Source organism: Chinchilla lanigera, unplaced genomic scaffold (genome assembly GCF_000276665.1).
Source record: "Chinchilla lanigera isolate Chin_1 unplaced genomic scaffold, ChiLan1.0 scaffold00100, whole genome shotgun sequence".
NCBI lineage: Eukaryota > Metazoa > Chordata > Mammalia > Rodentia > Chinchillidae > Chinchilla > Chinchilla lanigera.
In genome coordinates, this window is record NW_004955501.1 from 957,283 (window position 1) to 982,252 (window position 24,970).

General features: G+C 43.5%; 2 protein-coding genes across 20 annotated transcripts in view; one reads left to right on the forward strand and one right to left on the reverse strand.

Annotated features, from left to right (window-relative positions):
* Positions 1-8,344, forward strand: part of Dzip1l (DAZ interacting zinc finger protein 1-like) — a 70,382-nt gene extending 62,038 nt beyond the window's left edge. For 12 of the 18 annotated variants that reach the window (XM_005406770.2, XM_005406772.2, XM_013505770.1 and 9 more), the window contains 2 exons: positions 117-755; positions 5,269-5,887. The gene's annotated coding sequence lies outside the window, so the exon portion shown is untranslated. Of the gene's footprint in view, positions 1-116; positions 756-5,268; positions 5,888-7,797 lie in introns of those variants that run through there. The other 6 variants (XM_013505769.1, XM_013505774.1, XM_013505775.1 and 3 more) reach the window with 3 other exon arrangements.
* Cldn18 (claudin 18) overlaps positions 4,906-24,970 on the reverse strand; it is a 29,735-nt gene continuing 9,670 nt past the window's right edge. For both annotated transcript variants that reach the window (XM_005406752.2, XM_005406751.2), the window contains exons 2-5: positions 13,686-13,850; positions 12,956-13,073; positions 8,380-8,490; positions 4,906-7,111 (exon numbers count right to left, since the gene is read on the reverse strand). In XM_005406752.2, the coding sequence (XP_005406809.1) occupies positions 6,940-7,111; positions 8,380-8,490; positions 12,956-13,073; positions 13,686-13,850 (566 nt within the window). In that variant the 3' untranslated portion in view covers positions 4,906-6,939. The remainder of the gene's footprint in view (positions 7,112-8,379; positions 8,491-12,955; positions 13,074-13,685; positions 13,851-24,970) is intronic.

A 24,970-nucleotide genomic window follows, 5' to 3' on the forward strand; every position in this document is an offset into this window, starting at 1 on the left:
TCTTTAGATACCAGATATCCTGTGCCCAGCTCACACTGAGCCTTTCTTTATCAGATGCAGGTTCATGAGTTCCACCTAATAAATGCTGAGGGGCTGCTCTGGTTCTTTCTCCATAGGGGGTGTCTTAATGCTTAACAGAGCTTGCAAGGCTGGGGCAAGGCTCTTCCAGAGACTGTGTATGCTCTGAATCAGATTTAATGCAGCACACAGAAATTTACAAGATTCACTTACAGTGATGCCCACAGAGTCAAACGTAGAAGAGAGCAAGAGATCTGTCCATGTGCTGCAGAGCTGAGGGATCCAACTGCAGGCCTGGAGCCTACTGCAGTGTACCATGAGTTCACATCAGAAGGCCTAAGGATCTGTGATGGAAGACCGAGGGGTCTGTGCCAGGAGGTTGAAGGGCTGGACTAGAAGCTAAAGAGTCTGAGCAGACAGGCTGAAAGGCTGGTGCTGGAAACTGAAGAATCTGCTCTGAAAGCCAGGAGAAGACCCCCAAGGCAAAGGTGAAGACCGAAGCTCCTCCAAAGAGAACAGCAGCCACTCTTGGATATGGCAAGGATCAGAGTTCCTCCAGCAAGAACAGCCGAAGGACGCTCCTCTGAGGAAAATCAGCAGAAATCCTTCCTTCCTGTTTCTCCTTTTATATCATTCTGACAACAGTCCTCCTTAATGTGGATCTTAAAGCCAGAACCATGCTGACTGGATTCAGCTGGGTGTTCCCATGCACACTGACAGTTAAGTAACCACCACGGGTAGGTTTGGTTGGTCCAGACTGCATGCCAACATTAGGCTACCTGTCCTGTAGGGACCCCATCCTTATTCTATCTGGCTGGACTTTTTGACCAGTAAACAGAGTTGGAAACTGGGGCGGCCCCTGGGGTAGAAGTGAAGTTGTGTGGTTTTGTGGAGCAAGCAAGAAGCTAAACTGGATGTGAAACTTAGTCCTTGTTCTGCCCCCAGAAGGGCTCTGAGCTGTTCTTCCCCCTCTCTAGTCTTTGTCAACACCAGGGGTGTAGTCCTCTGCTTTCCCACCTTCAGAGGTGAACGGAGTTGATCAAATGGCAAAGTGAACGCCAGAGTCTCTCCAAGGGAAAAGAAAGCTAAAACGACACAGTGTGAGGCCAGATTCTGGGTTTGTAACCGTGTTATATTACTGATTCAGAATAAACAGAGAGCTCTGCTTAGCCATGATTTAACACTTGCTGCTTCCAAGCTGCCTGAGGTGGATTTTCAATTTTTTGATTTTGCCCTCAGCTTTTAAGTTTTATTTTTCTCTGTATATAAAATACTCCCATCGAAGACAATTTGGAAAGTACTATGAAGTATAAATAAAGAAGAAAAATATTGTATTTCTAGCCAAAAGCAACAATTTAAAATTTGTTTTTAGAATAGATTTTATTCTGGGGCATATTTTAAAAAATGCATTCTTTAATTAGAGTCAACATTAGAAAAAATATTTATAATTTTAACAGCTGTATGTTAGTTTACTTATACACCAAAACTACTATAAGTCTCAGATTTTTAAGTTGATTCAGTTACATTATTTTAAACAATTGGCATATATCTTTGGGCATAAATATGTGTTATTATTTCTGTGGAAGAAATATGAAGAATCAGAATTGCTAGATGAACGGACAAACATTTTTTGGTTTCTTACATTTTGCATATAATATTGTTTTTATATTCTCTCCCAATAAAATACAACGTTTTCTGAAACAGACTTATATGCACTTTGGACCCATTCCCCCTTGATGTTTCTCTAAGGAAGAAGTCTGTGATTCCTTTTGCAACACTCTGTAGCCAGGGGACTAAGCGATTTTATCTTATTTTGTCATTAGGTAGTAGGTGCCTTTAGTATTGAATATTGTGGTGGTATGCATACTAAAAACCATCACTAAAATGACACTTTTTTGATATCTAAATTAAACACCCTCTATCCAGAGTAGAATTTGAATGAACTTGAAGCATTTCGTTGACATTTTGTCTGCACAACCTTGTGTCTTACATTTCATATTAAGTCATGAGGAAACTTTCTGTTTATCATCGGCTCTTACCACCCTGCATATTTATTTCATGTTTACTTCTGATATTGTGAAAAGAATAGCCCATTTCTTTTTAACTGTGAATTGGGAGATATGAAAAATCAGGCTGGCTTCAACTGGGAGGGATGAAATAGTTCAACAGTCCAGAGGCATAGGCAAAAGCTTATGATTAGAAAACCAAAGAAATGACAATCCCTGATGAGAATCCTAAAATCTCACTGAGCTTGTACATGTGTGTGTGTGCATATGGCATGTGCATATGTGTGTAATTATGAGTGAGTGTGACAATGTGCGCATGGCTTGTGTCTTGGTTACTTTTCTCTCATTGCTGAGACAATACACCACATGCCCAAAATTAAGGAAGGAAAGGTTTATTTATTTAGTTTGTGGAGGTTTCAGTCCATTCTTGGCTGGCTCCAAGGCAGAGTGGCACACGGCAGAGGGCAACAGTTCATGGTGGCGGAAGACAGCAAAAGCAATGAGAGCAAAAGGGAGGAAGTGATGACAAGCAGCCTCCTGCCCTCCCTTACATATGCAAACTACCCACCCCAGGGTGGGTGTAGCACTCACACCCATGAATCAGTCATAAACTCTAGAAGCCTGCCCCATGACTGCATGAGGCTTTGTGGGGACATCCAGACATAAACCATAACAGCTTGATTCCTAATGAGTGTCTAGGAGCTTTGGACCTCAGACTGGTCACAGGTTGGAGGCTAGTGCAGATGAGATCAGGTTTGTTGGAGGATTAGAGATAAAGAATGTAAAGCACTAAGCAACTCTATAAAGAAAAAATAATGGAAACATGTTAATGAATCACTTTAATTGATCCTGCAAAGTCACACAATTGGTTGGCAATAAAATAAGGACCAGAAGTGCAGTGGATTCCAAGCCCATGGCTTTCTTTAGTAGATTGTACCAATTCTGATATACCAGGCATTTTGGCAAAAGTTGTGGTCCCTGTAGTGGTTGATCCTGTAGAATATCTTGTGGAGAAAGGAGGAGGCTGGATACTGTCCAAGAAAAAGGCAAAAGAGTTGGGCATCCCATGGAAAGATTATTTAAGCCCCTTTCTTCTTGACCTTAAGATAAAACACTCTGTGGTCAGCTCCTGGAAACTCCTAGGGATTTTCATGGGTAACATTGGTGAGTCACATTGTGAGCACATGTTTATGTCCATTCATTCCTGTCTCTGCGGAGAAATGCCCCTAACTTTTAGGAAATTTAAGCTTGAATAACACTAAGTTACAAAACTGAGCAAATTTCCCTTTCTTTTCCCTCCCCTCCTTTCCCTTTCCCTTTCTTCTCCCTCTCCCATCATCTTGTTTTTTATTATTATTATTATTATTATTATTTTTTTTTTTTTTTGGTTTTTCTCCGGTACCGGGAACCAAACTCACAACCTTGCGCATGCCAGGCAGGCGCTTTTGCCGCTGAGCTAAATCCCCAGCCCCCTATCTTGTTTTTTTTTCTCTCTCTCTCCTTCTCCTCCCCTCACTCTCTGTCTCTCTCTCATTCTCTCTTCTCTTTCTTTCTGCTGGACACCGAACCCAGGACATTGTACATGCTTGGCATGTGCTTTACCAATGAGCTCCACCCCTAGTTGGAGGATAATTTTAACCAACCAATTTTGTAATATTCCTTGTTTAAAAATGAATTTAATTTTTTCTTGACATTATCAAGCTTCAATAATCAGTTTTCTTTGAAAACCAGAGGAATACATTAAATCTTCCTTTCTATATATACACTCTTTGATAATTTAGACCTCTGAAGCTTTTCTTCTAAGTCAGGTTCAACCAAAGAAAGAAAAACATGAACCAAAACACTGAGTTTGCCTGATTTCTAAGGACTCTGAACCCCTAGAATGGTCTTTGTGGTGCATAACAAGTAGAGTGGGGGACAAAGACTTGGTCAAGCTAGATGCCTCTGCTTTGGCTGTGAGAAGAGGTTAAGAATGGGACATGGTTCAAACAGTCCAGTGAGTTTTATTGGTATCTTTTCTTCTATACATATTAGGAAAGAAATGCTTCCTTTTGGCTAGGTTCCCTTGCTGAAATGTGATTTTATGGCTGGAAATATGAGCAACTATCGGTGGTACTCTGTGGAACAATCTTTCCCCAAAGCAAACCAACAGAGAGGAAGGCAAAATTGAGATATGGGCAGAGGAAGGAAGAGTCTTGATCACATTCTTTGATCCAGCTGTGTCTGAAGCGAACTAGGCATTAGCTATCTCAGTTATATAAGAGTTACGTAAATATTCTTCTTTGTCTTAAAGTTGAGCAAGTTGTGTCTCCATGACTTAAGTAGGTCCTTTACTTGCATTGTTCCATTATCTTTATTATCCTTATTTTATAGATATGGAAAGGGAGACTCAGAAAGGATAAGTACTTTGTTTTAGTTAACATCTTGGAAATGGTGTGACCTGGAATTGAACTTGTGCTCTTCTAACTTTGCAACTCATGTCATTTCTATAGCCTAATATAGATTTAATGAGTATAGCTTTTTGAGCTACTCCATCCAATACTTGGCAGTATTGAGAGGGTGCTCCTATTTTAGGAGCAGGGGACAGGGCAACGACATTGGACACTTCAGGGTGGTACATTAAAGGTTAGACAGGCTAAACTGGTCCTTGGACCCTAAGCCTCATGCTTGGTTGCTCTGGGAGTTCCCTTTCATTAAGGGTTCCAAACTTGCAGAAAACCCTAACATGGCTGCACGTACACCTAGGTGGCTGCCAGGTACCCAGGCTGGTGCTGAGCAGAGTTCTGCAGGCAGAATCACTCCTGGGAAGATGTACTTGGCTCTGAGGTGCTCAGACTTCCCATCTGCACTTCCTGAAGTTTATGAAAAAGAACAGAAGCCATTCAAATGGAAGAAAGCAGTGTTTTTAATTTTTAATTACCAAAACATACAGGTCAATACTCAATGCATATACAATAAGACAGACCAACAACAAAATATTATAAAGCACAATCTAACTATATAGAGACTTTTAAACAACGAATGTGGGTAGAGAATAAGAAACTCAACTGAATCTCAATGCCTCAGATCTGGTCAGGAAATTTCTGATGGGGGTGGGGCAGAACTCTCTGCTCACAGTCTTCAACTCAAAGGGATACCTTCAACTTAGGTCCTGAGAACCCTTAACAATCTGTGCTCTAGATTACTCATCCTTCATTTTTCCCCCTCAAATTTATTTATCTGTTTATTTTTTACCTTACCTCAGGCAATCAATTCCTGGAGTGCCCTGTCAAAACTGGCATAAAACCGCTGCAATGGGAAGATCTTTGAGTTTACTTCTCTAGTTCTTGGTGACCACAGCTCCGACTGCTCAAGGAACCATGATGTGGTGTTTGTTGAAACATAGTTTGTTCAGCCTGAAGACCTCTGAATATTCGCCAAGCCCTCTGGAAGCTGCTTTCATATACACTATTGATGTAAGGGCTTTTCCCCCAAATAATAACCAGAGGGCCAGTCTCATAGCACTGTTGCTACTCCCCGGTTTGGTAGTTTTAAGAGATCACCCTGCTTCCATTTCCCAGGGAGCCTGTTCTGGTTTTGGTGGTGGGAAGGGATTCTTGTGTCCCAGAAGGAATTGACTGAGGTTTTCTGTTGAAAGCAGCAGTGAACAAGCCCAGGGGAGGCACATGGTTGCAAAGAACTTTCAGCTTGGCCTACACATCCACTGTTCCACCCACTCTAGATGAATCTGGTGAAGGAAACAGCTGTCAAGAGTAACGAAACTAAGCATGGTGTCAATTAGCGGCTGCCATCACCTGGCAGCGGCCCGTAGCTTGTAAGTGTGAACACATAACATTAAATTTAGGCTTACCATTTTCTTAAAAGAGCTGATTTTTAACCCACTTTCTGAGGACTTGCTGTATTCCATTATTATTATTATTATTATTAACATGGGTTGTGCTCATTATTATGTGAAGTCAGGACCATGGAGACCTCAAAAGGAACGAATTAGAATTTGGACTTCTGTGTGACTTTACAGAGTACAATACAGACAACATCAAAAGCAATAATTTTTTCATTTTCTTCTATCTATATTTAGGGGTGAGACTAATTCACAGTTACAGTGTATCATCATGCTAATGCTTTACTTATTCTAACTATATTTAGAACTTAGACTACAAAATAAATCCTTTTATCGTTCCACTAGGGACCATTTCTGACTTGTCACAGGAGGAGGACCTCCAGTGGAGAGCCCAGGAAACCGCTGGGATGGTCTTGCTGGAATTCAGCAGATGCCAACAGAACCAGAAACGCTAGGTTGCCTCAGAGTAAAAATCACTTTGGTCCAGTAACTTTTAAGATCACAGTGTAAAAAAACACAGAGAATGGTCTGGAGAGATTAAAAATATCTTTCCCCTTTCATTTTTTTCTCCAATTAGTGTCTACTAGTAGCCAAGTTGAAGATAAAGACAGGAAAATAATCAAATAGTAGAAAATAATGTCTTTTGATCTCATTGCTTTCTTTCCTTTCAAAAAAAATTTTGTCTTGCTATAAGCTGGGAAATAGATCATCAATGCATTTGTTAAATAGAAGGAGGAGGAACGCTCTGTTTAAATCATCAAAGTGTCAGGAAGTCAAACCACATTCTACAGCAGATTTAAAAAGTTATTTTAAAAAAGAAACAGAATTATAAAATGTGAGCTACATAACTTCTAATTCATAAATGGTAACTCAGCTGTTTTGAGATGGAATATTTAGAGACAGAGACGCATGTGGCTAAGACCATCTGGACTCTCTGCAGATGAAATCAAGTCTTTACTAACTTCCAACTGTGAATGAAAAACAACGAAGGGTCAAGGTAGAATCTCCTTGGTTTTTGGGTGAGCTGTCTTTGAGGAACAGTTTCTCCTGCCTGTGCCCAGGGATCTTGGAACATTACACATAGTCGTACTTGGAAGGGTGAGACTGTGCCTCTTCTTCCGTGTGGGCACCCCCATCGTATATCTTCTTGGTCCTGGTGGGAGATCCAAAGCCAGTGCTGGCCTTGAAGCCTCCAGGCTTGTAGGCAACGTTGTGGCCCGAGGCATGATAAGACACGGCTTTGTAGCTGAGAGAGAAGAAGTAGCCCGTGAACATAGATGTCTTTAGTAGGAGGACCAATCTTCCCATTTACCATGGGTGATCTCAGTTTTAGCATGAAAACACCAGTGTCCTTGGCAACCCATTAGTTCTGGGAAGACCAAGATGGTTGTTCACTCTATTCTTTAAGACACTAGATTTCTGCCTCTGCATAAAGCAGACTTTCTTGCTTTTATATGAGGGCTTCACTGAGCTGGTAGGCAGTGACTACTAAATTCTCTCTGTTAATCAATTAAAATGAAGGGGAACTAGGAATAATGTACCAGGAAATATTGTTTTGCCAAAGAACCCTAGAATTTGGAAGCTGGAAGTTACCTAGGTGCAACTCATCTCCCTTAATTTGCCTATTTTATGGGTAATGTAACAGTGGCTGCCAGGGTTTGAAAGCGATTGAGTCATGAGCAATTAGTGCTTTAGAAAAGGGCTGGAGGTTGAAGGGAGCTTCCCCTGTCCCTCTGTCTCTCTGCCATGTGATGCTGGTGTTTTTCTTCTCCCGGGAATACAGCACAACGCACATCCTGGAGGTGGAGGCTGGGCACTCACTGAGACACCTCACCTGCCAGCATCTTGGACTTGGGCTCCTCAGCCTCCAGAACCAAGGGAAATACTTTTTTATTGTTTCTAAATTACCCATTGTGTGGTATTTTGTTATAGCAGCCCAAGTGGACTAAGACCGAGAGGACAGATCACCTGCTGGAGATCAGAGGACCAGCTAGCAGTACAGTCACACTGGAATTCAGCTCTGCAAACTCCAGGTCCACTTGAGGAGTTACAACACAGTTTTGTAACACCATTACCGGTGACATTTTGGAATGGATGCTTCTTTGTTGTGTCCTGTACACTGTAGGATATTTAGCAGCATCCTTTCCCTGTACCTACTAGATGCTAATATCACTTTCCTCTGCCCCCTACCAAAATTGTAACAATCTAAATTATCTTCAGAGGTTGCCAAATATCCTGGAGAGTGGTGATAGCGTAACATATCTCCCAACTGAGAATGACCAAGTACACAGCTTTGGAGCTGGAAGGAACCTAGCATATTTCTTTTTCCTTTCAAAAGTATCACTCCTAAACTTGCTAGGCTGACATATTCCTTGTCTGTTTTTTAGATTCCCCGTGCATGGGAAAGTTCAATGGACCTTTAGTTAATAAAATTCTGCCAAACATCTAGATAAATGCATTAAAATGGACTCTGAGCAAATGAAGTGTCCGGCTGCATGGGGCTGGAAGACTTACCTGGTTTGCTCAGGTGCCAGGCCCCGGCAGGCAATGCACATCAACACACCCCCAATGAGTGTGAGGCCTCCAGCAACCCAGCCCACGAAGAGGGCTGCTCCAAAGGTGTACCTGAGGGGGAAGATGGTGGCTGTGAGTGTAGCTGACTCAATTCTTCAGGCTTTACCAACTGCTCCTAACCCTGCCCATCCTCTCTTTAAAAATACTTCCTTCTACTGGCAGAAGAGAAAGTCTGGAAGACTTCATAAGAGACACTGCCTAGATATGAAATCAGTCTCAAGTTACTAATCTTTTTTTTTTTTTTTTGTACCAGGAATTGAACTCAGGACCTTGTGCTTGCCAGGCAGGTGCTTGTGCCACTGAGCTATATCCCTGGCCCTTTAGATTACTGTTCTTGAAGAAATTTTAGTTCCTGGAGTCCCCTCTGGGCCAGGAAGCATTCACTTTACTTTTTCTTACTTTTTCTCAGGTGATTCCTGGGCTATAGTTTGGGTGTTGAGTATTTCCCAAAGGCCCAGGTGTTGAAGGTTTGAAGAGGAGTAGAATCCTCAGGAAGCGGAGCTCAGTGGGGGTCTTTCAGGTCATTTGGGGTGTGCATTAGAAAGGAATCAGGGACTCTTGGTCCTTTCTCTCTTTCTTTTCTGCTTCCTGGTCACGAGGGGAGCAGTTTGCTGCCGTCATACACTCCTCGCCATCTGACACCCTCATCAGAGGGCCAAAGCAATGACTCTTCCAGATATCAGGCTGAAATCTCCAAAACTGTGAGCCAAAATAAACTCTTTCTCTTTATCAGTTAAGTATTTCAGGTATTTCATTATAGTAATGGAAGCTGACAAATACCCCTTGCCATCTTCCATGCAGGTAGGAGTATTATCTTACAAAGAAGTCAGTTGGAAGTGACTACTCATTCTTTCATTTACTCTTTTGTTTAAGAACTAGGTATTGCTTGGGCCAGGGATGTAGCTCAGCAACACAGTGCCTGCCTGGTAAGCACAAGGCCCTGAGTTTGATCCCTGGTACCAAACAACAACAACAAAAACTATATATGGCAGTCTTACTATGTGTCTAGCGCTGCCCTGGCACTGAGGTATAGGGGTGAATAAGAGAGACAGACGTGCTTCCTCTTCTAGCCTGTAGTGGTATTTCATCCTGAGAGCATCTGACGCCAAAGCTGGTGCCCTTCCTCTATGGGGGATGCCTCCTCTGGAGCTCTATTAAATTAGAACAAGACTGAGAACAAAATCTGAGAATAAAACAGTTGCGAACCCACATGGACATTTTGGATGGTGGACAGAGGTAGCTCAGTGACCAAAAACTGTTAAGATGTCAGTAAGTATTTGATGCTAGCTGGAAACTTGACCTCCATGTGCAAAAGGCCAGGAGAAAAGAGCCACAGTAGATGTTGCCCTTTCGAGGTTTGCTTTGTGTCCTCAAAAGACCATGGTTACTGTCGAACACCACAAATCGCTTACTTTTTAAGTCTACTATACGAACTGAGACTATTATGCCGGCAGTAGGAAGACAGCAATGTGTGCAGACCTCTTCAACCTAAGAAAACATATTACTTCGGATGTACTTAAAAGGCACACACATTTCAGTGTGATTAATTTAACAGTGTAAGACTGTGACCAAGTGTCACATGTAGAGAAGAACTAGTAGACTGAGCTCAGTCCTTAAAAAAGTTTGGGAGAAAATTTATAATTAGGCCATTTCTATCCCTTTTGAGCTAGGAAAAAGACAAGCATTTGGTTTGAAGGTTGCTGCCTTGGAAGGAAGAGCCCATTCTTCAGTGTGACTAGAGGCTGAACAACAAGCTCCTTCCTGATGCTCTTCCTGGGGCCTGAGTGACTTTCCTGGAGGCAGTTCTGGTCTCTCTACCCAGATACAGACAGAGCCCCCATCCTCAGTGTCCCTAAAGATGGATAAGTGGCTATATAATGGCAATCATGTAACAGTAATTGTTACCATTTATTGAGCTCTTGCTGGTATTGTGATAAGTGCTTTTTCACCATCATCTCATTTAATTTTTCCCAATAGCCACTATAATAGGATTTATCATTCCCATTTTACAGATGTGAAGATTGAGGGACAGAGGGAACAAGGGAACAAGTTTCCTCTCCTCAGCGAAAGTTAAATATGCACCTGGGACAGAAAGAAACTTAAACAAGTGAAGTGAGGGAGGCATAAGAAAATATTTCCTCTTTTTGACTCTAACATGTGGAGAGAAACTCCATAAACACGGTGATAAACAGCCTTGGAGTGGGGCCTTTTGAAAGCGGTGGGAATGTGAGCTGGAAAATGCGAGTCCTTACTGAAAGAGCAGCTGCCTCTCAGTGCGCAGAAGGCTGCTTTGTGAGAGTAAGGGCCCAGTCCTGCCAGATCTGATGCTCTTTTACACATGAAGCTGGAGAAATGGATATGTGCACATGTGTGTGTGTGCGTGTGTGCATGTGTGTGCATGTGTGCGTGTGCATGTGTGTGTGTGTTGTGAAATCTGCTTGCCCAGATATTAACAGTCCTTTGCCTTGTTAGCCATCTGTATGTGTTTCTTCTCCAGCTTGTCTTCTTTTGCCTTTCCCTGGTGGTCCCCTGCTCGTCTCCCTGGAGTTCTGCTTTGGTTCAGGCCCTGAAGCCCTTGGCTCATGTGTGCTGAGAATGACTGGCATGGAAATATGAAAGCTCAGATCTTTAGTTTAGAGACAACTTTGAGGTGTAATTCACACCGCAGTGACTTCTCTCAGGATTAGGCTGAGTCAGAAACGCATCTGAAACCACACTCATGCGTGGCTCTTCCCTTTCCTGTTCTGTCTTCCCCACTTCCTAACCTGCTTCCCCTTCCTTCATATACACTTCTACAGGGACCCTCTTCTCGGTGTCTGTGTCTCAGGAATGCAATCTGTGGCACTTACAATTTTAAAAGTTAGTGATGAATCCACATTATAAAATGAAACGTTTAGGCTAACACGAAACACCTTGCAGGCAGCATGCAGAGGGAAGGCAGGAGGTGTGTAGCTCTGAGCCAGGGCTTAGGCTTGGCCAGTGCTGCCCACAACATTGCAGTGACAGAGTAAGGGGATGAGTGCAGGAGGAGATGTAAAGTAACGGGGCATCAGAACCAAAGTTCCATCAAATGGCTTGAAAAATCTTTCTTGGCAATTGGGCTGTCTTGTATGATTTCTAGACAGAGAAAATGAAGAGAGAAAGACGCAGACAGACAGCTGTTCATCCATGGAAAGAGACATCCAGAGGCCTCTCAGAATCTATAGTCTGAATTACAGACTGAAGCTGCCTGCCCACGGGAGATGATGCGAGAGAGTGCATTATCTCCGGATGTTGGTGGGTGGCTCCTCTGGGCGCAGGTAGTGACACCAGGCACACCCAGATATTCTGGATAGGGTGGGCTTTTTTTTTTTCTTTTTTAGTAGACTGGCCAACACTTTTGCTTTTTCCATGGTGGAGATATGGTTCAGGATGTGGGAATTCTAGTGCTCAAACTGAGAAAGTCCCAAGTAAAGTGAAATGAATTAGTCAGCCTACTTCTAAGCTGCCCTTTTAACCAAGGAACCATGGGAGGAGCATGGCAGAGCATGAGGACAGCTCACTTATGGGGATCATTTATTTTCTCATTCTTGAACAAAGCAGAAATACAGAGGTGACTGGACCAGGGACCCAAAGAGTAATGGATTTATCACATCATCACACCTATTCATGTTGCTGTGGCTGGAGAAATTCCAGTGCTTCTATGTAGAGAGGAAAGGTCACTTTGGTATAATATTTATATTGCTCTCCCAGAACAAGGTCTTTTTTGCTGTTGTTTTTTGCTATTAAATACATCCATCTGAAATGGCTAAATGAATGCAGGTGTTAGTACTGGTTTCCTATCTTTTAAAAGTCATACTCCAGGCACCAAACTATAGTAGGGCTGCTTCCTCCTGTGCTGGACTGTAACCTTCACGAGGGAGAATCTTGTTGGTATCTCTGGTATTCTGTTCTCTTTTTTTGGTGCTGGGAATCGAAGTCACAACCTCAAGCTTGCCAGGCAGGTGCTGTGCCTCCGAGCTGTATCCCCAGCTTTATATTTCTGGTACTCTGAACACTTCCTGATCCACAGGACATGCTCAACACATTTGCAGAATAAATGAATTAGTGATGGAGAGAAAGACACAGCGGTCCAGGGAAGAAACATTTCGTTTCCCCCCCTAGGCTGCACTAAGCTCATATCAATTTCAGTTTGTACCTTTTCCTAGCCAGGTTCCCACTATGGACTGTAGATGTGAACTGATTCATTTACATGCCTGGTTAACTGCTTATTTCGTTGCCACCACAATGGGGCCTATGTAAGAGTGTTAGATAAATACTGTAAACTGTCACTGTATTTCAATGCAAATGTCAGATCAGCCTGAAGTCATATCACCAAGAATATTTCACTGAAACGAAGTTTATGAATTTATAGATCACTGTTGATTTATGATAGGGCATGGTTCTCTCTGATAAATTTTTGCTATTTTCAGGCACTGACAGTCATATTAGGTACAATATTCACTAGGGAATACTGAGATATAGATTAGAAAGTTACCTGGTTTGAACAGTCTGTACCATCCCACCCATGGTGCCGTACATGCTAGCTGTGGACATCCAGAAATTAGTAACCAGCATGTTGGCAAACACGGACACGCCAATTATTGCACAAATACCTGTTGACAAAGAACAAGAAAGCTTCAGAGTCAGCTTTAGGGCAGTTTATGCTTAAATGAGTTTAGGTGAGGAGGCTGTAGAATATTCCATTCCTATACAGAATGGTCAATCAAGCATTGACTGTTGAATTTTCACTATGTAAGATGTGGACCTAGATGCTTATCTCTTACCTAATTCATTCTGGGGGGAGGCAGAGAAGGAAAGAAGGAGAGAGGGAGGGGGAGGGAGAGATAGATAGATAGATAGATCCCATGCATCTAGAGATCAAGGGTAAATAGTCCTATTTTGGGTTTGATCCTTTGATGTCAAGAGTTCTTTCCTTAAATCATTTTCTTTTTCATTAAGAAGATGTCTTTTGGGATTAGCCGCATGATTCCCTTACATGAGCCTCTTATATTGCATTTGTGGTGACCATGGAGAGGGTGACTGGCACTTACTGGGATGTCATTAAACTGTAGTGTGTCATTAGACTTCCACACTCAGACCCTGAATCTCAGCATGAAAAGGTCTGAACCATGCTCAATAATAAGGAGGAGCCGTGTTTCTTCAATGGGAATGATTCTACTCTGACATTCCCAGAAGCACATTTGAGAGCAGGAACCCATGTTTACCTGAGATAATGAACATGATCCCAGAGGTCAGTGTCATTTTGGCCTTGGCAGAGTCCTCCATGCCACCAATGCGAATGCATTTCAGAGCGAAGATGGACACTAGGATGCTGATGGCGCCCAGCACAATGCCCACGATCATTAGGGCTCGCACGGCCTGCAGCATGGCTGTGGGGCAAAGGGGAAGACACAAGCAGACCACCTCAGCACAGCTCATTAGGCTCTCGGTTTATAAAACACAGCAACCGCAACTAACCAGCGCTGAACCTCTGAGAAATAGCAAGTCCATAAACTGAACCTTGCCATTGTCAGAGGATGGGGAATTATGGGAAATGAGAAATGGATAACGAACAATATTCTGACTGATGAAGGGAATGCACACAGACATCTAGAGAACGAGAGAATTATGAGTGGCTGGGAGGACTCTTGGAATTTATTTATTTCATTTACCTTATTTTACAACTTGATCATCTGGGTTCTAGAGGAAAATGATTTGTCTAAAGTAAGAGTTAAATTATTGATAGAGCTTATAGTAAAACCTTGCAGCTTTAGCTTAGAATCCAAATCTGTCTTTCCATGTGAACTCAAAATTTCATATAGCTGTGTTCACTTTAGGAAAATTCAGTATTCATGTGTACCACACGACAAAGCCAAAGCACATGTGTCTTGGTTACTTTTCTCTCGTTGTTGAGACAAAATACCCAATGCCCAAAATTAAGGAAGGAAAGGTTTATTTAGCTCACAGTTTGTGGAGGTTTCACTCCATACTTGGCTGGCTCCGAGGCAGAAGATAACAAATCAACAAGAGCAAGGGGGGAATGGCAACCAAACAGCAAACAGCCAGAGCAAACAGGAGGAATCGCGGCAAGCAGCTTCTTTCCCTCCCTTACTTTGTAAACAGGCTATCCCCACCTAAGGGGCGTGTAGCTCTCATATAATTTTCGTGCCCTCCTCTTGCACAGGCTCAGGATGTATACAAAGTAAGCACCCTGGCTTCCTGCTGAGTCACTTAGCCAAACCTCTAGACTCCCCAAGTTGACACAATGTATCAACCATAACAACATGATATAGCACCACTAAGGTCACCATGAACTGCAGGTTTCAAATGTATATAAAAAATCAGTTATCAATATCAAGCCTTCCCACACAACCACAGTTTTCTGTCGTCTCCTTTCTAGCAGCCATTTGCAGGTGTAGGTTCTGCTGGACTCTGCCGCAGCGACCTTACCTCCAGACATATCCAGTTTTGTTTCTGTTGCATCCGTAAAGTTCAGTGACTCATTGCAACAATTGTTTACTGAACCCCTACAAGTGGGCATGGGTGACCGGAGTTAATAGTGATCCTTGGTGTCTTCCACAGGATAAGTCTCCTACTGTGGGTCAGTTTGGTAAAGTGCAGAGCTAGGTACGCATATAATGTGCTCGATACCGACTGCTTCCTCCTTTCAGGATGTCTCCCTTTCTCTCTTAAGCACATGATTCCTGCAGGAGCTGCCAGGTCTTCATCAGTGCTTTCCAAACTACTTAAGCATTTTAATTAAAAATTGATGCCCTGACAGAATAGAAAATCGCATTCTACAGTGTTACAGAAATGTCAAATTATTATAAAAGTTTAGAAATATTTATTCTCAGTTTGGGTAGCAGCACTATTCGGATAGATAACAAACAGCTTGTAGACCAGCATGGAATAGCACTGCAGTAGCACCATGACCCTGATCTTTCAGGCCACAACGTAGTCCTTGACTGCAGTTAATGTTTCCAACATGGGCATCCGACTCAAACTGGGCAGATGAGGCCCTTATACACGGAATTGGTACTTTGGACACAAGTCTCTCTCCAGGACTTGAAAGTATAAAATATAGTCTTGGAATTCTGCATTTTCTACCAGGGAGAGAAAGCTGTTGGATAGTAACAAGCATACCAAACTTGAGAGAGAGATAGAGATTCCTGACAGTGTTTGATATCTGCACTCCAACTATTCCTGAGGTCTAGCTACAGTCTCTCTTTGGGATCCAGAAACTATTCTAGCATCACTTAAAAAAATCCCCGTGAAGCGAATTCGTATTGGGGTTGTGCTGCTTGAAATCAGGTGGTTCTAATATAGGTGAGATGCCTTCCTCAGTGTCTAGAAATACTCACTCTTAAAGCTATATTGTTGGGCTGGGGATGTAGCTCAGTGGCACTGTGCCTGCCAGGCAAGCATGAGGTCCTAAGTTCAATTCCCAGTACCAAAAAAAAAAGCTGTATTGTTGGTGGAGAGTTTCCACCCCTCAAGGGTTTGAAGATATAACCAAAGTGGTGTTGAAGCCCCTCACAGATGTGAGGGACTTCTTGTGTCAAGTCTAAGCATAAAGGCATCACATCCTAATGGGGGGTGTTAGAGAAGGAGTAAGGGGCACAATTTTTCTTTTGTTAAAAAAACCAAAATTTTTTTTCTTGGTTATATAAGTAAGAGATGCCCATTCAAAAATTTCAGAACCTATAGAAAACTATAAGCTTAGGGAAAAGCCCTTCATAACTCTTTATCCCATCTTTTGGAAATAACTATCTTCGGCATCTTGGTGGGTAGGCACTTTTCTTTTAAAGAGGAGAAATAAAGTCCCAGTGAAAGTGGCCCTGCCATTCAGATCCAAGGGAGCAAGTTAGGAACCACTAGGAAACGCAGTTGGTTAAAGACCTTACACAGTTCTAATGTTAAGGGGGTTGGTCACATGCTACCCCCAAAGGAGACTAGTTAATAATGCCCAGGCAAAGTTGAAATTTGCAGATGGAAAGAAACAGGAGAAATATTTAGAACTTTGTCTGCTTATAAAGGATACCAGGGAATCTGCCTATATTGTTACAGGCAAAAATCTCCTGAAAGTATAAACAGAACTGGAAGCTCTGTCCTGCCCCAGCTGTCACAGTGGGTTCGTACTTTTGCTTGAAAGCTATTAGGAGTTTTATAGATATTAAAAAATTTCAATCCACATTAAAAACCCTACAATCTAGATAATACTCTTATCTCCATTTTATAGTCGAAGGAGCAGAGGTTTAGAGGTGAAGTCACTTGCCAGGGACACACACCAAGAGAAGGGCAGAGCTGGGGGTCAAACTCAGAACTGTCTCAGAGATACTTCTTTCCCACCACAGTGTGTTGCTTTGAGGACCAGGAAATATAGGTGGAGTTCTGGCTGCTGTCATGGGACCGGGATCTGTTAGCTCCCAATAGAAAGTATCTTCCAAACTTGGAGACTCGGCCGAGAAGTGTCATCCTCTGACAGGGATGTTAAGAATGTGTAACGACAAGATAGCTAGGATAATTGTACTACTAATTTCTATTAGTTCACTGAAAGGAACTTCAGTTAGTGCTTCTATTGTTTGATCAATTTTGCATGCCTATACCTGGTAACCTGAGCAACTACTTTGAAGACAACAATACGCAATATAATAACCATTGTTAATTTCCTATCATCTTGTTTTGAAATTCTGTATCGTTTCTTTTTTTTGGGGTCTCTTTAAAAAAAAAAAAAAAGAATGTGTAAAGGGACATTCTCCAAAGTCATCTCAGGGGATAACCTGCCCCGGGACATTACTTATGAATACGACTCTCAAGACAAGGGCATTTCCATCTCCTCCAGGAACCCTTGAGGGATCTCTGATGAACCTCCCCAGGAAGATTTCCATCTCAAATAGCAACCAATGTCAGCAGCACTGCCAGCATGTTCAGTCTAAAGTGTGTGTCACAGAGCAATGTGTCATGATGCAAGAGCTGTCAATCAATGAGAACTACCGAAAAAGGAGAGTTAGCTCATGCACAGTGTGCTGGAGTCTTCTCCCTTTTGTAAGGAAGGGAGGCTCTGACAGCCTTCTCTGCAGGTGTCTCCCTGTGGCAGAGGTGAGTGTTCAGGGACTCTAGTTCTACACCACCGAGACCTTCAATCACTTCATTATCATTCTCCTCCCCCTAAGAAGTGTTGCTTGTCTGTGGGAAGAATTCTACAAGCACCCATCACCAGTCTTGGTCTTACAGTGGTAAATGTGTTGGCACATAGTGTGGGCCATGGATCTAAACATTCCTAGGAGAACTGATATCATTGGCATCTTGCAAGGGCAGCTGAGTACAAATGGTAGAGCATGGATGACTCCAGTAAGGCACAGAGAACTCATGAGAACCTTGGAGTGGCCCTGTGATCTACTTCTAATATGGGGAGGCTCTAGTGTGTCACCTCTGTGCTCCAGAGCCTTGTTGGCCCTGCGGGATGCTGGGAACACTTTTGTTTATTACCTCACTAACAAATACAAGCATGTGCTATCTGCAAGTGTATTCAGTTTAGCTTTGTGTATTTGAGCCATTACACTGGTGCACTCCCATGGTCATAAATTAACATACTCATACATTCACCCAAGACTTCCTTTATTCATTCACCAAGTATTTTAATGCTCAAATCCTCTGCTATGCCTTTTGCCAGAAGCTGTAAGAGGTATAAAGTTTCATGAGATATAATCTCTGCCTTTAAGCCTTTTACAACCTGGGAAGATTATGTTTTTACCAGAAGTCTTGAACTTCAAATTTATTCTCATCTTGACAGCATCTTGGCTGAGTAAACAAAAAGGAACAATTTTATGATATCAGCTTGTTCTGTGGTTCCAGTTCTCTTTAATTCACATAAACTACATGGCAGCCCTGTGGTTCAGGACAGTGATGTAGAAGGCATGTATGCGGCAGTCATTGCCATTAGGAAGCATTCTCATTCCATTCTGCTTTTGGATATTCCTCTCAGGAAATAGGACTTTTAAGAAAAAGAACCTTAGACATTCCCTCCATTTTGTTTCCAAGAGCCTCTTCCAAACTTAAAATCTACCCAGCATCTTTTTAGAAGATCTAAAGACTTCTCCAGTTCTGATTTTTTTTTTTAAACCTGAAGCTGTTCAGAGAACAAAGTAATTTGTGCCTCTTGAGAAGCACTTGGTAAAACATCTGGTTAAAATAAACCAAAGCAGGGAAGCAAGCAACTAACCAACCAACCAAAATATAATTAGCCAAACAGGATAAAGGTACCCCATCTGTACTCCATGCAAAACTACACATCTCCCACCCTCCACAAGGATGGGTCCCTGGCTCTCTGTTGGCTGAGTGGCTTTTTTATTTGTTCCTAAAGCATACCAAGTGCACGCTGTGGGTGTGGGTGTGGCTGAGGTGTGGGCCTCCCTGGTGTGTCAAGTGAGAGCAATGGGGATGCTTGCCAGTGTGCATAAGGTGACCTGTGCCTTTGCCAGCTACAGACGGCTGCTGCCCATGCCCACAGGAGCCTCAGGGGCTGTCTGACCTGGTCAGCCTTTGTCCAGTCGCTCTTGTGCCTCTGTCATCAAGGTTGCACCAAAAGCCTCATTTCTTTCCTGCTCTCTCTTGACCTCCAGATTTCTGATGAATCTTGGATCTCTCTTTCAGTGAGGAGTCTACCACATTTTTCATTTTTAAAGAAAACCATCTCTCTAGCTTTCTCTTACCTTGTTTTTTACTCTATGGTTAGAAAAGACAAAATGTTCTCTCGCACCTTGTAAGGCCACCGTCAGAGCCAGAAGGACTGGCCTTGGGTGGATGGACCAAGGTCTTCCCTGATCAGGAAACCCCTTGAAGGATTCGTCTGTGGTGGGGACAGGTGCCAGGAGATGGAAAAAATGCGCCCCACCACTCATTGCTAGGAATGCCACATGCCTAATATGGGCCTTGGAGGTGCGAGCATGTGATTTAAACTTAACTTCCAGCTAGAAAATTTTACCATTCTAGTCTTTCTCCACAGACAGGGAAACAAGGAAACTGGTGGAATCAGGTAGGTTTCTTATTTTGCCAGTTTCTCTTCCTTGATACATGGAAAGGTATAGGCTTATCAGCCCGCCGCCAGTGACTCAGTGGGCTCTGCAGCCCAACTCTCCGCACCAAAGGTGTGACTCCAGCATTCCTCCCTGTGAATAATGAGGCCTTATCAGGCCTGAAGGGCGGGTAGGATTGTGCTGAAATAAGCAAACAGAAAAATCTGAGCTCAGTGTTCCCTCCCTGCTTCAAAATATCTCATTCCCCCAGAGGAGCCGCGTACTAACAGGTGAGGTACACTCAGAGTGGTTCTTAGTCCCGGCTCCTCCCCAGCCTCGTCTGGAAGGGGGGACCTTGAAAGAAGTAGTGATGTTTTGGCCTCCACCCCGGAGATGCACACTGTGCTTTTGTTGTTCTCAAGCCCACACCAGTCTCCTGGGGTCACAGGTTCTTGTGGGCTCTGTGGACATGTCTCAGTTCCCAGAGGGTTTCCCCAACAAGGACAATGATGTGTAAGCACTTAGCTGCTGGTCCACGCATTAAACAGCCATGGCTGCTGTTATGTTTTTCTTTTTTGAAAAGAGGGAAAGCAGTTTACCTAAAAACCAAGAAGCCCTCTCACATCTCATTTCAACTTTATGATTAACTTGCAATCACTCCCCTCCTAGGACCAGTTTCTTCCATCAGAAGCTGAGGACAGGAAAGCTGGTTTCACAAGCTTAAGGGCATTTGGAATTTATGAGGCAATATTCAGCCAATGGCAAGGAGTGCACAGGGAGGCTCCTCCCCAAAAAAGTATTTTAGAGCAGTCTCATTTTTTTTCCTTGTGGATTTTTGCTTTAGAGTTTATGGAATTGTTCTCTGGGTTAAAGATAGCTCTGTTATAAAACCCTCTGTTCTTCTGTGTGTGAATGTGATAGGCAGCTTGATAGGAAACTCCCACAGTCTCCAGCAGCTGCTGTTGTTTACACGTTGAGGAAGAGATAATGGGGAAGTAGAACTGGTCACATGGAAAAAAGTCAGGGCTATTTTAGTCCTTACAAAGGAGCTGAGAAATCAAGTGTCCAAAACACAGGTGAGATGGGTTTGGGAAAGAGCACAAAATGGTTCTAAGTAATCTTTCCTTTGGATAGGTGAGTTCATAAAAGGTGTTTGGTTGGGCATGTGCTTGCTGCATGCCTATAATCCCAACACTCCTCCAGGCTGAGGCAGGAAGAGCACAAGGTCACACCCAGCCTTAGTTAGCAAGATTTTGTCTCAAAAAGAGATGTAGCTTGAGAAGTAGTTCAGTGAAAAGGCCCTGGGTTAAAAAAAAAAAAAAAAAGGAGAAGGAAAAGGAAGGGGAGGAGGAGGAGGAGGAAGAGGAAGAGGAAGAAGGCAACTCTAGAAGATCAATTGTCTTAATTGTTTGAGAACTTCGGGCAGTACAGACCCAGCTGTGATTTACTCCTGATGCTAAGAGCTGGTAAATGGGCTACTGAGCTACTCTACTCTCCTAAGAGTGCTTTATTTGAGACATCTCAGAAAGGGGGAAAGTGAGATCAAGAAGTGCAGGTGGCTGCCATTAAGCAAATTTTTGCACAAACATCAAAAGAAACCTAAAACATTACTCGGCTATACCGTTTTCATGCAGCCAGGGACGTGGGTTTGCCAGATCTTTGCCTCCTGTCCATTCCACTCTCTGACTGCCTCTTGCCCTTCTCCTCAGTGTCTCCCAGGAGGAAAAGTGGGAATGATGTGCAGATCATCTACTCCTTCAGCTTTGTGTTCTAATTGTGCATAGTTAGCAACATTGTTCTAAGAGCCTCAGGGTGCGGTGCACCCTCTGCTTTTGTGCTCAGGCCCAGACCAATGTCTTCAGTTCTAAAGGCCTCCCAATCCTGCTTGGAAGGAGAGGGGAGGCAGGGGCAGCAGAAAAGCACACAGACACGGGAGTCTTTCAGCCTGTATTCTTAGTGCCATCTTCTATCCATGGGGCCTTGGGCATGTTGCCTTTCCCTCCTCTTGGAGCCTTATTTCTACCTTGTAATGATAAAGCTAGCATTGTTCTGACGAATAAACTGGAGAGTGTACATGTGGCCCCACAAATGGCCCTGTGCTCCGGGCACTGCACTCTGCACTGACTGCGTAGGACGCAATGAGGAGAAAGCTTCAGCTGTGAGGTACGCAGAGCCGGTAACATACAGGTAAGAAGCTTCGCCACCACCACTCACCTCATTCAGCTATTCATAGACGACATAATAATGCTTGCTAAATTGAATTAACTTATTCTATGGCTGTAAGCTCTGAACAGATACGATACATTTTCATTAGATGAGTGAAAAGTTCAGTGAGATTGTGCAAGACAAGAGTTCCTATTTGGGAAGAATTTAGTCACTGCTAGTGACTGTTATAATTATTAACCAAAAGTATGATAGGTATCTGCCTCATGCATTTTGGCAAACACTTAAAGGCTTACTTCTCTGTTGGAGGGCAGTGCTTCCTGGAGTTCTAGGTCACAATTAAACTCTCTCCACTTCTCCCGCAACCTTTGATTTCCATCTCCAGGCATTCTATCCAGCTCCTCTGCTTCAACTCTCCCCCTATGCAGCTGTTTCTGCTGGTGCCTGCTCTCTAGGTGTTGGGTGCTGGCTGGGTAGTGTTGCTCCTCCCACCTCCCTCAAGAGCTCCACAAGTGTCCATACCCTCCTCCATCCCCTTTCTGGCTACTCCACTTCCTTATGTTGCTGCCTTCTGTTTCTGAGTTTCCATTCTGCTTTCTTCTCCTGGTAATCTTCCTCCTCATTCTGTCTGCCAAATCTAAGTCATCAAACAAATACTTGTGTCTCCGGATTCCAATTTACAGTGCAGCCACTCCTGCTGCCTGAGGACTGGCTGTTCTTCGGTCCAGGCTCTTCTTCATGGCCACAAATTGCCACTGACTTAAAGCGTCTCCTTTTCTGCAAACTCAGCCTGAGAAATGCACTTCCTGGCTTTTGATGAAATCCTGTCCACATAACCTAGACAAGAAAGGCAGGGGATGCCTCTCTGTGGATGCTGGGACCCTGTGTGGATGCAGGGCCCCCCATTTCCACACTGGCTCAGGACAGCTTGACTTTTTACAGCACAACTGGGAGACAGGATGCAAAGCAGCCCCACTCCCACCCTCCCGTCCTAGCACTGTTACCTGTTGTAGGCCATGCAGGGTGTTACGGGAGACGCAAGACAGGTACCATGGGGTCCTCTGGCTACAAGCTTACTGACACTTGGAAGACCAGCAGCTTCCAAGAGCCCTAAATACACTGCTGCAGGAACTCACATTCATGTTCACAGACCTCAAAGTGTGATGTGAGGAAGTCCTTCCTTCTTGCTTTCTGTGTCCTAAAACTCTAAGGATCACTCCCTTTATGTGTTAGGAACATCTCAGAGCTCCTTGGGTAGCAACAGGGTTTCCGCTCTATGAGCTCTTTGTCTGGTCTGACAGCAAATAAAAGTGTGAGCCTGAGGCAGGAGGATTGCAAGTTCAAGGTTAGCCTAAACAACTTAGTGGGACTTTCTGAAAATAAAAAATTTTAAAAAGGGCTAGGAACATAACTTACTGGGTTCAGTTTCTAGGATCACAAAAAGATATCTAGCTTACCAAATCTACCCCCCCTTTTTCTTTCTTCTTCCTTCCTTTTTGGAAAAACTGTAATTTTTTCCTATGACCATATTTATAGTTATTAAATATTAAGTACCAGAGAATTTTATGAGGCATAAATTCACCTCCTTCCTGATTTCAGGCCACCCCTATCAAAATGTCTGTCTTCTGAAACCACACATTGTACAGTATCTGGGATCAGACAATATTTTATATGTAGCAGAATGGAATAATTCTTGTTTGAAAAGTGAATGTAAGTCAAGGGCATGTCCTCTTTTGCACGGACCACTTGGTGTTCAAGAAGTTCTCTGTGTATTAGAATTGAAACCCACCTGGTGGGTATGTTTTAGCACAAGCAGCTACTATTCAAGTGTCACTGTGGCAGAGATGGGGGTGCTCACCAAACAGCCGTGAGCTCTATGTCTTCTGGACAGCTAGATCCAGACAATGCATTGTAAATGGAGATGATGTGTCACCTGCAGGCCGAGGTGCTTGAGAGGGACTGTGCCCCCGGCAGTACTCTCTTCTCGTGTTCTAGCCTCTTTGAATGGTGTGGCTACAAGGAGGCTGCTTGTCCCTCAGCGGGCTTCATGTGTACGGGAAGTAAACTTTTGCTGTATTAAACTACGGAGATGTTTAGGTTTGTTCTTTGCGGTGGCTGACACTACTCTGATAGTCCCTGAAGCTAGGCCCTGTAACACAGTAGGCACGCAAACGATATCTGTTAAATACACAGCCGGATGAACAATGAATCTGTTTCAGGCAGGTGGAAGATCAGGTTCTTTTCTATACGTGATTCCGTAATAGCAAAGTCTATAGTACAAAGGCGATCTGCTGTCCTTTTTGGGAGAAGCCCTTCACTCGTGCTTAGTTCACATGGGTCACATAGACATTTAGAATACTCTCATCCAAAGTTCAACTTAGCTTATCAACCACTTGCTGGCTCTTAGTTTTACCTCGTCCTATGCTGGGAACTGGGAAAATAATTCTTGTCCAGGTAGCTAATGGGCTGTCTCACAACAGCTGAGTGAGACAAATGTACAGATAACCAAACCGGTAACCTAAGGTTCAGGCTCAAACAGAACCCCGTCAGTGAAACCCTCTGGACTCACTCTCCTCCTGACACTTCCCACCGAATCTCTGGTGCCCCACACATCCACGTAAAGGCCCCAGGACAGGTACTGCCTTTGCCTTAATACTTGTGCACATGCATGCCCCCTCCACTGGGGTTTACAGGTGCAGACAAGGGTAGGTTTGTGCGGTGTACTATCTGCGGCACACAATAAGTGCTTCTTAGGTTTGTAAGCTGTGTCATGAAGAAGAATATGCTCAATGCAAGGAGAATGCTCTGCCTTGTGGGATATCTTGCAAAATGAGACTGTGAAGGAGCTGTGGGGGCGATTTGAGAAGGCAGATGGGGTATAAAGGCGACATTTTGGGGCAGGCCAATTGGTGTCCATGAGCAAGCCCAGAACATAGTAAAAGAAGAGGGAGAACCATAGAATGGGGGAAGAGGCCCAGAACAGAGGCCAGGAAAAGTAGGTGAGGGATGTAGGAAGGCATAGTTATGAGGCTGCCATGTTTGTACCTAATTAATCCCGGACTAGAGGATCGTGGAATGTGCTTGGATTTTTTTTTTTTTTTTGTCTTTTTGAGACAGGGTCTCACTATGCAGTTCAGGCTGGCCTTGAGCTCACAACAACCCTCCTGCCTCAGCCTCCCAAGTGCTGGGATTACAGGCATGTGCCACCACGCCCGGCTTGTTTTGCGTTTTGAAATGTGCAGGGAGAACTGAGAATTGGGAGCTGGTGACTGGAAGATTGCTCCCTTCTCCTGATCTTCAGCCGTGGTCAAAGGAGCAAACACTAAAGAGAT